We start from the raw sequence: 14,042 nt of genomic DNA, 5'->3' as shown, positions 1-14,042 counted from the left end.
AACATCAAATCTTTTTCTTATATTTTCACGTACAATCACCCTCTGCCCGATTGTTCCACGATTACGATCCCATCCTGTATATGCAAGAAATCTTTAAGTCTTTTGTTTTACACGTTTGACAATTAAGAAGTAAAAACAGATTTGCTATCATTTTGCAGAGTACTTATATTTACGATATAACGTTGGCAATAACGTTGCAAATTCTCATCTAGTATGAAATAGAAATGGTACAAAATTTGCTATACTCGACTATTCTCGTATTTCAGCGGCATTCTTATTTCTTAAAATTTGCCTATTTCACAGAATCGAGACGCATGAGAGTCGATACCGGGTGATCGTGATCACCTGAGGGCCCAGCAGTTTTCGGCGAGGCATATCACGAGATGGCGGACGATGGTGTAGATAATCCGGCGTTCGCCAACGAGGATGATTGCGCGACCGATTTGAAACAGGACAATGACCAACATCAAGTGACCTTGGATCAGGATCACAAGACGGAGGACGGTCCTGTGGAGAATGGGCATCATCGGACGCAATTTGTGTCGCAGCAATACGTAGAGGCCGGAAGGACCAGCCCTGATCCACATTACAGAACCGAGACAAAGATCGAGCTGCCCGACAGCAACGACAAGACCGTCGTCGAGCCGAAAATGAACGGCGTTCATGGGAATGGAAATAACAATGACGCTAGTTTCTTGAATAACAGCGCGACCAGCGTGCAGATCAATGGTAAGTTTCTTATTAATAACTGTTAATTGTTCCCAGGCTTCCTTGCATGTTAATTTATTAATAATATTAGTGAACGGATTTTTATATTTATACAATTGCATCGTTGAGTATATCTTAAATTTTCAATTGGATTCAGGTTTGGTATTAAACGTTTTAATGTGAAATTTTAGAATTTCATTATTATCTGAAACCTACTGAAAAACAAACTCGATACTTCATCCAATTCACACGGAAAAACTAATCGACGATGAAAAGCCTGGTAAACGATCGTTGCCACGGTTCGTTCAATTCCATTTTCTTTTTTTCTCCACTTCTGCAACATGTTTCAAGAGAGATCGTTTAAGAAGCAACAAAACGAGAGAAGGGAAAAGAACGAAAAAGGAGCGGACTTTACGTAAGCGGAGACCGCAGGCTCTACGTCCAACACGGAGAAAATTCTTCGCGACAAAAAGCGAACACGTGGCGACCTGCGTTGCATTTTTCCTCTCGTTTTGCACGCAGAAAGAGCGGCGTGCAATCCGCGTGACGCAAAGCGTAACCGCGATCGACCGCTTTTCTACGACCAAGTTCTGTCCACGATTAGGAAAACGGTCGCTCGAGAATCACATAAATTTCGTTTACATGCGTTCGATGAATAAAACATTAGCTGGAAGTGAACGATGAGACAACAATTGTTAGACTGCAACTTAGTCGCTTCGATTGAATCAGAATTATTTATTCTATGCACGAAATTCTACATTTTAAGACTAGAATTATTTAATGCGATTGCAGTAAGTTGATTAATTGAGTTCCTTTAAAAAAGTTTGAACGTATCGTCTCTTCAATTTATTACGTTTAAGTTATTCTAAGTCTATTGAACGAATTAAGAAATTTGGATTTGATTCCTCGAGTAAAATTCAACGTTAAAATGATGCATATAACGATCGGTATGATATGAATCGAATATTAGGCCGAGCAAAAAGTTCTTTGACCGTCTTTGAGAAAATTTAGTCTCGCGTATAAGTATAAAAAATACTTTATTGCATAATAAATGGAATATTCTTTAGTAATTCGTATTTGAAGGACGTATAATTCATATAAAAATAAATCAGTTGTTGGAAACTTTGTAATATCTGTAGAAAATGATAAAATTGTTCTTTATCAGATCGAACAGCAATATCTATTTCAAGTTTCAAACATACGTAAAACTTGAAAACAAAGAAGAACGTTATAGAAATGGTGGTCGCTGTTACTGAAATCTGCGTTGATCGCTCGAGTTTACCAGATATGATCAGGACGAGCCGAACTTTCGATCGTTAATTACTACCACCACCACCAACAATACGGACAGTTCTCGAAGAAAAAGTTGTTCGAGGCCGGTGAAACGCAGAAAGTATATGAAAGGTCTCCTACATAATTGTTAAAGCTTGTAAAATACGCAAAATAATTGTAAAAAAAAAACGTACATTTACGTTTGAGACAATGGATTCCTAAATCGTTTGTTAAAAATGGCTCGATAAAGTAGCATGGCAAACAAAGGAATTGTTATCTGTGATGAAAATCTTCCAAACATTGTCATAGATTCAGAGCCTTCTCGAATTAACTTTCACTCGATAAATGAATTATCGTATATTCTGTGTAATATTTATCTTGAAACATGAAACAAGCCGGTAAAACCAACTTTTCCCTTATATAATTGTTAGTATGAAAAGTTAAAGGATATGTCAACTATTCCCAGGATATGTCAATTATTTTCCGCTCATATAATGGAACATACTTTCATTGCTACGCAAAGTTATGATCGAAGGACGTTACTCAATAAAAGTATATTGACTTTTGAACTACGTCCGAGTAAACATGTAATTAACCAACTTCTTTCTCTATAAACAACGACTTTGCAGCACGCGAGGTTCCGCCCCATAAATAAATACTTTAATGCGTGTAATTTCCACACCTGTAAATTACATAACCCCTAAGGCACTATAACGCATGCGTGTGATTGAGTATAATTTTGAGATCACTATACTGACAGTTGTACTAGAAAAAAGGGGAAGAAATCTATTTGAAGAATGACTGATAGCCATGAATGTGTAATATATTATTACTTATTAATTACATAAAATAATGTCTAGTTAGGTTACATAAATGATACTTCATGCCTTGGAACTGTGACTTAATTTTATAACACCATTGAATAATTGTTAGTAGCTCTTAAATACTAAAGTTCCACAAATCTAATAATGAAACGGGGTTTTTTCGCCTTTTTCGCTGATTTTTCCGTGATATATGAGGAAGAGTAGAATATTTACATTGGTAAAGGCTCGCCTTTTCTGTTGCGTTAGGATATATTTCTTCACTTTGATTTCTTCGATACATCTGAACACCTTGAAATTGGACAAGCCGCTGATTGAAATTTCTTTCAATGAAAATTCTACGCTGATCTCAATTTCTACAATCGATATTTTAATAATTTCCTATTATCGATAGACACTGGAAAAAAGGAGCAAATCGAAGCAGTAAACTTGGAACTGGTCTCGATGAGGCCTTACGCGGGCAACAATCTACAGACGAAGGGTCAAGAGGCTTGCGAGGTACCAGCTGATCCCTACGAGGAGTACTTCGTTCCAGTGAACGAGCATCGAAAGTACATCAGGTAACGAACGGCTGAAAAATATTCTTCTACTCTCTGTGTTCTCTTCCTGGCTACTGTTTAACATTCGATCGTGTTCACCAGTCCGGGGCGTTGCGAGATCGCTCGATTTTTTTTAGCGAAAAAATATGATAAACGAATATCAAGAAGATTGGGCAGAATAGAATAACCAGGCGGATGCATTAATTTTTTTTGAAAATAATCCTCTAGTTCGCATAAACATGAAACCTGATTTCGTAGACATTTTAATATTCATCTCGCGTCTTTTACGCGTCCTCCATTTCTCCGTCTGCTACACACGTTAATGTATTCCTAGATTTTACGCGTTTACAGTGGAATCTAAATTAAGCAAGCAGGGATTTAAAGCGTTTCGGAAACAAGCTCCTCAAATAAGAATTTACAAAGCTCGTCGTTGTTTCAACAATCGAGAAGTAGCACCATTAATTTTCCGTATTGATAAACACCAATAGAATTAAACAATTAATTAATTATTCTCGTAATTGGTAAAATACACGATAGAGCAAATCATAAACAGAAATCGATAATTATTTTAATGTCGCATAATTCATTCCAAATAAGAAAATGATTCAAATGATTGCAAATATATAGTAATAAAGAAAATGCAATTGTATCGATTAAAAAAGAAACAAAAATATTACGGATACTGGCGGAGCGAACGAAGGTCCTCGGATGTTGCGGATTACATTCACCGACGAAGGAGTTTGCGAAACGAACGTGTCACAATGTTTCATAGCAGAACGCAGGAGTGACCGTCTTTCGTCAGAAATAGATCTATGCATTGACCACGAATTATCTTATACTCCGTTATGAATAATTTTTATTCCGATTATCTTAGTGATAACAACAATGATAATTATTTTTGGCGATGTTCCCGTAGCGGCAACAAAAATAAAAAGATTTACGATATAAGAAGGCAGCCACAAAACTATTCACAGCATAACAAAACGTCAAATATTTCCGTATCTTTGTGTCTGACACCAAATTATTAATGAAATATTACGAGTTATCGGTATTGATACATTTTCTTGTATATATAACAAATTTTGATAATAAAAGAAACAACATTTTACAAATTCCGGGTTGTATAATCATCCTATACGACGTAAAATTGTAAAATTATGAGAAAGAATTTAAAATACAAGAAATTTTTACGCCAAAGATATAAATGTTTCTTAAATTGTTCATTCTGAATTCTTCGTCTTTTTATTACACAATTTTTTTAAATAATATTTTGGTCTGCAAGAACTGAGTAGTGTTGCGTAGTTGTTCCTTTCTTTCTTTGTCTTTTATTGCTCGCTTCTCGTTTGAGATTAGCATCGAGATGATTTAAAAAACATACGTATTTCGAAAATCTTTTTACAAAAAATTACAACAAGTTGATTTATGCTGTTTGCCCGTTTAGCACGGTCATATGAAATACCTTCGCGAGGCTACGAGTTATATGCGAATGTTATCAACTTGCTAGAAGAGCAAGAGCAGTGTGTTCGTAACAGAGAAGTGCACGGAGAAATAGTTGGAGCATTATTTTTCGTACGGAGCATATACGAACAATGTTTATTAATATATATTTATATTTTAATTAATATATATTTATATTTATGATTTTCATAAATAACACTTTTGCTAGTCTTTCTATCATCTTCCTTTCTCGTAATGCATTGCATCACTAGAGATGAATGACCCAGAATCAGTATAAGAATGATACAAATGCGAGATAAAAGCATTATGTAGGATGTCTAATTTATCTTGAGGAAAAATAGTACAAATACTTTTGTTTATAATAGTCACAACATCTAATGTTGTAGTAATAATATCTAATGCAAATTTTTGTCACTTATATCGCTCCTCCTGTGACGTTCTCAAATATGAATATATCAAATCTCACAGTATCACCTATGCAAAATCCCAGCTCACAAAACCCGATAAAATGACAAAAACCAAAGATGGAATTTCTCTTACAACAATACCTTCATCCATTAATGCACATAAAAATTAATCAAAATTTCCCCCAATAAATCAGGATTAACGATAAAAGATGATGAAAGATATAGAGAAACAAAGTCTTCGAAGCTGCATCTGATCGCACAAACCATGAAACAGAGTACATGCTCCATGCGAGATCGTTCGCCTAGCGGCCTAGCGTAACGTTAGAGCCACCACAGCATTCAGCTTCACCGCCGCTGACCGCGAGGTTACAGCTCACACGAAACAAACACATACATATATACACAGATACAGGCACACAGAGACATACGTACATATACGTATACATAGAGGCCAGCAGCAAGCTGAGTAGAGAGTTAGAGACGGTGTTTTCTGTTGTCACGATACCTAGCAGGGGTCCCGAGGCCGAGGTTGAAACAACCGTGGCTGGAGTGCGTTTTGATTTGGGCCCCGGCGTCGGCCGTGAGGGACTCAGCCTGAGAGACCCTGCCGCCGGACTGGTCGACTATTCCCACTGGCTGACAGCCCTCAGGTACATTGAAGGATGCTTACGAGGATGAGGAACGGGGGAGAGAGAGAGGCTGCTGATCGATGAACGAAATGGTGGATGCGCACGATTCGCGAACTAACCCGCTTACACCCCTGCTACTCGCCCTATTTTTCTTGTATTTTTCCCTTTTTTTTTTAATCAGCGATAGCAATGGCTGAGCCTGATGATACATATATATGTATAAGCGACAGAATGCCACAAGCAATTCACAAATTTCCACCTTGCAAAATGCACCGGGATGATACACTAGAAAACAGTTACGATGGATAGGCTGAAGAATGTCAGTCTGTTATACTTTTCTTTCTTTTCTTTTTTTTTTTTTGTATGCGTGTGACAGGTGCTTCAGGATTCACGAATCTTGTAATTGCTACACACAGCATCATCATCATCATCATCATTATCATCATCATCATCATCATTATCATCAAAGAGTCGATACACTCTAATAGGCATTTACTCGCAAAGAAACGATTACAACACTACGTCAGAAGCAGACTCCCCACGCGTGGACACTGACCGCTAATATTTGATCGTGGCGATAAAACGGACCGATTGATTCGAAAACCGAAAATGATTTTTGAATCAAAGTTTAAGAGTCGAGAGGGTTGAAAGAACACGATGGATTATGGGTATGGAAGAACTTTAGTTCCGGAATAAAGATTAGATGATCGCGATGAGTCATTTAGAATATGGTGTCTGTTCGTCTAGGGAAGCTTCTAATACCATGGTCGCTGAAGAAGGTCTCGAAACATTGACAAGCACAGTGCTGTATAAAATACGCTTCTTTTGGGTCTAGGATGGGGGTGAATCGATAAAGTTCGTAACTATTGTTGTTAACTATGGATGAAACTGTGTTACAGGGGCGAGAAACTTTATGTAACGAAGGACAAGAGATCAAGGAGTTCGTATTGGAGAAGGATGGCTTGCTGGGGATGCGGACTGATGGTTCTACTGGTAGCGATCATCATTGCCATTTTGGCCGGAAGTAAGTGTCTTTTGAAGCATATAGTTTCCCTAAACTCTGTTAAATTATTTATTTTTGAAGATGCGGAATGTAATATATAGTTAGAAAAAATTTTTTAAAGAGTTGAAATCCTACATAACTAAATAATGGATTGATTCTGCCCTAGCTGGAGTAATCCTAACGCAAGAAGTCTCAGAACCCTTGGAAAATCTTCAGCAAACCAATTCCCGGCAATTTGGTGACGTACGAACCGCAGGAAGTCAAGAGTACGTGAAAGATCCGCCATCGAGTCCACCACCTGCGACTTCAAGCTTCCCACCCTGGCCAACTACCGATGAAACCATTTACAACACCGTTCCAAGTGCTTTAGATGGTGTATTAAAACTAGACGACTTCCATTGGGACAATGATTTCAGCAATACAAAGTCGAGAGTGTACAGACAAGTCAGCTCAGAGATAGAGGAATATTTGAAGAATATGTTACAACAACCCCCAAACAATACAATAGTCATCAAGGTGTACGACATAAACAGGGATGGCGAAGTGAGGTTTAGGATAAGCTACCCGCCACGTTCAATGCCCGAAGAAATGCAACAGCTGATCGAGCAAACGCTACAGAAGAGTGACAACATAATTGGACAATATCATTTGAATAGTTTAAGAGTGAATAAATTGGTTGATCAGTGTCAGAGTGGAAATCTTCAGTGTTCAGAAAGGTGCGAATACGATTACTCTAAAGCTCAGTTTGTTTGCTCCTGTGGAGTTGGAAAGATATTGGACAGTGATCAAAAGAACTGCATTGATGAAAATGATTTGAGTAATGTAGAAATGGATGATGAGATACCGGAATCTAATACGGAAGTGGTGCACGATTATGTTCAAGGAAGGAGTAGAGGCCCTGGTACTGTATTTGAACCTAGAAGGCCTGATGATTGGGATCATTTGGACTTCAGTACCGAGTCAACGCATAATAGACATGCCTCGCCGCAAGGTAATGAACATGAGTTTCATGTACAACCACATGATTCTTCGCCGGCACCAGAGCCTACACAGATGACTACGATGGAACAGAATCGTGAGTTTAATGGGGAATCTGATCCAATAAACTGGATGCATGATCATTCAACACATGGTCACTCGACTCCTGACCATTCAACACATGATCAATCAAATCATGATCATTCAGAATACGATTATTCTACTCATGATCATACAGCACATGACCACTCGATGCATGACCAATCAGAAGATGACCATTCGATGCGCGAATATTCGAGTCAGAACCCTACCGAATCAAAAATTGAACCAGAATCTAGTTTTAAACCGGAACCTTCTGTGGAACCAGAACCATCTCCGGAACCAGAACCTTCTGCGGAACCAGAACCTTCTGCGAAACCAGAACCATCTGCAGAACCTGAACCATCTGCAGAACCTGAACCTTCTGCGGAACCAGAACCATCTGCGGAACCAGAACCATCTCCGGAACCAGAACCTTCTGCGGAACCAGAACCTTCTGCGAAACCAGAACCATCTGCAGAACCAAAACCTTCTGCGGAACCAGAACCATCTGCGGAACCAGAACCATCTGCGGAACCAGAACCATCTGCGGAACCAGAATCACCTGCGGAACCAGAACCTTCTGCGGAACCAGAACCTTCTCCGGAACCAGAACCTTCTGCGGAACTAAAACCATCTCCGGAACCAGAACCTTCTGCGGAACCAGAACCATCTGCGGAACCAGAACCTTCTGCGGAACCAGAACCTTCTACGGAACCAGAACCATCTGCGGAACCAAAACCTTCTGCGGAACCAGAACCTTCTGCGGAACCAGAACCTTCTGCAGAACCAGAACCATCTCCGGAACCAGAACCATCTGCTGAGTCTGAACCTTCTGCGGAATCAAAACCATCTCCGGAATCTGAACCTTCTACGGAACCAAAACCATCTCCGGAATCTGAACCTTCTACGGAACCAGAACCATCTGCTGAGTCTGAATCTTCTGCGGAACTAAAACCATCTGCTGAGCCCGAACCTTCTGCTGAGCTAAAGCCAAATGTTGAACCCGAATTTTCTGCTGAGCCAGAGCCTTCTACGGAACCAGAACCATCTGCAGAGCCAGAGCCTTCTACAGAACCAGAACCATCTGCAGAGCCAGAGCCTTCTGTACAGCCAGAGTCTACCTCTCAACCAGAATCTCCTGCAGAGGCAGAGCCTTCTTCTCAACCAGAGTCTCCCGCAGAAGCACAACTTCCTTCTCAATCAGAGCCTCCTACAGAGCCAGAACCTGCTGCAGAGCCAGAGTCCTCTTCTCAACCAGAACCTTCTGCAGAACCAGAGCCCTCTTCTCAACCAGAACCTTCTGCAAAACCAGAGCCCTCTTCTCAACCAGAACTTTCTGCAGAACCAGTTCTTTCTTCTGAACCAGAGTCTTCTGCGGTGCCAGAATCTACTTCTCAACCAGAACCTCCCACTAAACCAAAGTCTCCAACTAATTTAGAAGTAAACAATATCGAATCTCCTAACACAGAATCTATGGCCAATATTGAACCAGAGTCTTCTGCTGAATCCAAACCTTCAATTGAACTGGAATCTTCTCTTAAACACCAGCCATCAACTGAAGCAGAATCTTCAACTGAAGTAACACCAATTGCTGAACCAAACCCTATTAGTGACTCAGAATCTTCAACAAAATCTGTAGTAACTGAACATCCTGAATTATCTTCTCAGCTAGACTTTACTGCCAGACCTGAAAAACTTGGAACTGAAACTGCTATAGAACATGAATTACCAATTTCATCAACCACAAAACCCGAATTTCCCATCGATGAAGAGTCTCATCAAAATATACCTGCTGTTATAGAACATTCTACCGAAATACAAAACACAATGGGGCCAATAGAGTCCGCAGAAGAAACTGCTGGTAAAACAGAATCCTCTACTGAATCTACAACTACGAATAAAATGTCTGTTGAAACAATTACCGAGTCAACTTACACTGAATTACCTAGTATGACGAAGGAAGCAGAATCTCCAGTTGAATTTTCGACTACAATATCTATGACTGAGAAAGAAATGGTAAATACTTTTACATCTAACGCTCCTATAAATATAGGGTCAGAAACTACGATATCAATGATGCCTGAAGAGACCACGTTGCCAAGTAATGAGAAATCTGTCGATGAAATAGCAAGTAATGATACACCCTTACCAGTGATACCTTTGATGCCTAATACCGAAGAGGCTGTAATGTCAAATCATTCCGAGGATCATTTCGAATCAACTGTTACGACAATGGATACGACAATGGTGAAGGATGATAGTAAAGAGAAAATAACAACAATGACCTCTATTAAGATGGACATAGAAGAAACAGCGAAGGTTGAACACGGAACTGAGACCAACATGTCACAGGATGAAGCAACTGAAGCTACTACAATGAATATAAGTAAGGAGGAGTCTGAAATTATGAACTCTTCGTCCGAATCTAATTCTGTCTCTCTGTCTAGCACACAGTCCTCAGTTTCTGCGGAATTCACTCTAAAACCTGAAACGACTCCTCTCGTAGTAGATAACAAATCAGAAAACGTCACTGAAATAAATACCATCGTAGAGAACAGTAGTACAGAAGCAAGTAACGATGTATCTAAATCAATATTATCTGGCGAATCTCCAGTTGTGCCAGAATCATTTATGCATGAAACCAACGAAACTAACATTATTGAGCACATGCCAACGACTGTCTTTCCTAAATTACCAAAAAATTTTGGTCACAATGTAGAACCTTTGTTAGAACCTCTTAAAAACAATACAGGAGAGGAACACATTATGTTAATTCCAAAAACTGAATATACAGCAGAAATACATGATCCTCATGCGATCATTCCTCAACTAATTCCTGAACAAAGCGTCCAATCTTCTAATACATCCTCAAGCGGTGTTCCTGAAGGTTCAATCGTAGAAAATAAAATTCAATCTTCTACAGAAGCTATTCAAACAGTTCTGCACCGTTCCACGATTCATCCTGAACAGAATGTAGTTTCCTCAGGCGATTCCCTTCGTTATGAAGACAATTTAGATCATTCAACCAATCATCCTCTCCATCCAGCAATGTTCCCTGAAAACGCAATTGAACAAACTACAGAGAAATTTGATCCAGCTTATGATAAACACGTAGATGATATGTCTCCCTTCTTGCCAGATATTCAAAAGGAAAAAGAAGTGAAGAAAGCTCCCAGATTGGATAAAGATGAGCAGGATGTACCCAATCCTTTCGAAGGACACGTTGAAGATGTTGTTACTTACAAATCCACGGAACAAAGTATGAATGAAACTGACGCGAAGGATTCTCTGAATGATGTTCACGTAGAAACACACGATGTCAAAATACCCGAAGAACAGGAAGAGGAAAAGAATGATGTGAAAAATGTGATGTCTGGAAACGAAGTGGGTCGTGGTTTCAAGAGTGATGGCTTGGACGTTGTTGAAATTAATAACACGGACTCTGGAATTCAAAATGGGCTACAAAATTACGATATTAACAAGCCAACTAAGGATGAAGAGTATGCTATAAATGAGAAGGAGAGTAAAGAAAGTTCCGAGGAAGATGAAGAGGCGTTAAGAGTAATACCATTGGAAGAACAGTTCAAGGAAACTGAAACCACTGCGAATAATGCAGATAAGAATAAATCAGTAACCACAACAGAATCTAACGTAGTTACCACTATTCCAACGGAAGAAAATGAAAAACAATCAAAAGATTCTATGAATAATGTTACTGCTTCTGAGAAACCTGAAGAAAACGCTGTAGAAGATCAATATAACGATATAAACGATGATACTTTGTCCAAAGGGTATCAACAGGATGAATCAAAGATACGAGAGAAAGTTAAGGATGGATCTGATAAATTAACAGCAAATGATGACGAGAAATCATCCAAGATGACAGATATACCTTACACAAACGATAACATGAATGTTACAACGAATGATACTGAAAGTGTCCCAGATAACCATACAGAGGATGCTAAATTAACCACGCAAATACCAGTGTTACCATTAGAGATACAGCAAGAAATGTCTACAACTGAAAAAATCGAAAGCACAACTGTAACTGAAGAGAATCCTCGAAAAGACAATAATACAGAACATGAGAATAGCGTTCAGGTTAGTATGGAGGATACCACGACAGTTCAGGTACCGACAACTCACATGATGCCAATAGAGACCAAAACCACTGCTCAGGTACCAATATTGCCAGAAGAACTGCAAACTACTGAAAGTGACGTATTGTTAACCACCTCTACAATGAAACCAGACGCTGAAGTGAAAACCAGTGATTTAGAAAATGTACGCTCTAATAATACGGAAGTTGAACAGAAGGACTCTTCAAAAACTAATACTGATGAAATGAATAATAATTCGACCGAGGATTTGGTAACTAGCGGTGATGAAAAAGTGAATGCTCAGAATGGCACTGCAGACGATCTGATGACCAGTGCAGTGGAACATGTAGGCAACACAAGTATTAATAACACATTGTTAGAACCAAATATTTCAATACTAAATAATACAAGTGAGGAAAATGTGACTACAATGAACGTAGAGAAAAATATGCAGAAGAATTTAACAGAAGATTCAACAGAATTACATAAACAAACGTCTGAGAGTTCTAATAAGACAGAGGATATTAGACCAGTTACTGAGATATTGGAAGATGACACTGAGCCTATAGGATTCGATTATAAAATACATTTTATCACCACTACACCTAAGACTATGTTACCTAACTTGGATGCGGACGAATTGTCGGAAGAAAGCTTACGAGTGATTCCATTGGAGAAGAGTTTGGAAGTGAAGAAAAAATCAGTAGACAAGAAAGTTATTGATAAGTACAAGTACAAGAAGGAGAAGGAATTGAACTTGGAAGAGGACGAGGGTGAAAATACATTAACAGAGATTCCGGAATCGGCTACGATATTTTCCACTGAAATACCACAAATAATTGCTGAAAAGGAAAAAGCTCAAGAAGAGAACCATACTGCAACTAATACAGACATCCACGTAGAAGAAAATTCTGCACCTGTTCCACAATTGAAGATCATCGAAACGACCAGCGGATCAAACCAAATAAATGTACAAACGTCCGAAACCTCTTCTAACGAAAAAGAGAATCTGAATGATAAAACAAGCATAACAGTGCCAGACAGTTCAAAGAAGTATCCTAGCTTCATACCGGTTTCGGAGAAGATAGAAGAGCCAGAACCGGTTACAGAGCCGTTCGTAGTTTTCCGAAACTTCAATTTCCATCGATCAGGCGTAGACTTTACAACAGAAAATCCAGTCATCGGTGAACCGTCTAACGAAGGACATACAGCTATAGAACCAGGACAAGTGATTGAAATAAATGGAGAACCGAACCAGACAGGTTCACAGTCTTCAGTGTTTCCTTCGAATCAATCGTCAATAACGTCGATTGCACAGGAAGCAAATCACGTTGCGAAAGAGAGCACTGACACGACAGTTCCACCGTCCGCGCAAACTAAATTACCGGATGCAGTTGTGGAAAGTACTAGCCATATTGATGTTTCTTTCCTCAATATCCCTCCAAGTACTGTTTTCTCGAAATGTACAACTGGTCAGTTCCAATGTGTCAATGGAACATCCAGGGATGGCGCATACTGCGTGAAACTATCAGCGAAATGCGACTCTGAGAATGATTGTTCCGATGGTTCGGATGAATTAAATTGTAAGGAGGAAGGTTGTCCAGGAAACTTTCAGTGCGCAAGCGGTCAATGTCTAAAGCGAGACCTGGTGTGCAATAAAATTGTCGACTGTGACGATGGAAGCGATGAAAAGAATTGCGAAGAATGGAAGTGCCAATTCGATGAATTTAGATGTCCCAGTGGTAAGTTTTTGGAATGTATACTATCAGTCATAAATACACTGTGTGTATCCGAGTGAAATACTGAAACGCTACGACTTCATAACTAGAAAATAAAAGTAATGGAAAACACACAATTTATGCTAAATATCAATAACTATCTTAATACTTATGGACCGTGATATTTTTATATGAAGGATCATTAAATGCAAATTAGAAGGACAATTATCGGTGGAAAAAAGTGAAAGGAAAAACTTGGTATAATATACGATCGATTTAATGGCTTCTCGTTTAATATTCAATACAGGTTTCGTAATAATTTGAA

General features: G+C 39.0%; 1 protein-coding gene across 3 annotated transcripts in view; it reads left to right on the top strand.

Moving 5' to 3' along the window:
- The window catches only part of LOC139987634 (uncharacterized), a 56,431-nt gene that overhangs the window by 38,355 nt on the left and 4,034 nt on the right, over positions 1 to 14,042 (top strand). The window contains exons 2-6 of one of the 3 annotated variants that reach the window (XM_072004107.1): positions 304 to 729; positions 3,196 to 3,361; positions 5,718 to 5,855; positions 6,734 to 6,858; positions 7,004 to 13,741. In XM_072004107.1, the coding sequence (XP_071860208.1) occupies positions 384 to 729; positions 3,196 to 3,361; positions 5,718 to 5,855; positions 6,734 to 6,858; positions 7,004 to 13,741 (7,513 nt within the window). In that variant the 5' untranslated portion in view covers positions 304 to 383. Of the gene's footprint in view, positions 1 to 303; positions 730 to 3,195; positions 3,362 to 5,714; positions 5,856 to 6,733; positions 6,859 to 7,003; positions 13,742 to 14,042 lie in introns of all 3 variants that reach the window. The other 2 variants (XM_072004105.1, XM_072004108.1) reach the window with 2 other exon arrangements.

This window comes from Bombus fervidus, chromosome 5 (assembly GCF_041682495.2).
Source record: "Bombus fervidus isolate BK054 chromosome 5, iyBomFerv1, whole genome shotgun sequence".
In the NCBI taxonomy this organism is placed as follows: domain Eukaryota; kingdom Metazoa; phylum Arthropoda; class Insecta; order Hymenoptera; family Apidae; genus Bombus; species Bombus fervidus.
Note: the sequence above shows the minus strand (reverse complement) of the source record. Positions and strands in the feature narration are given on the sequence as shown.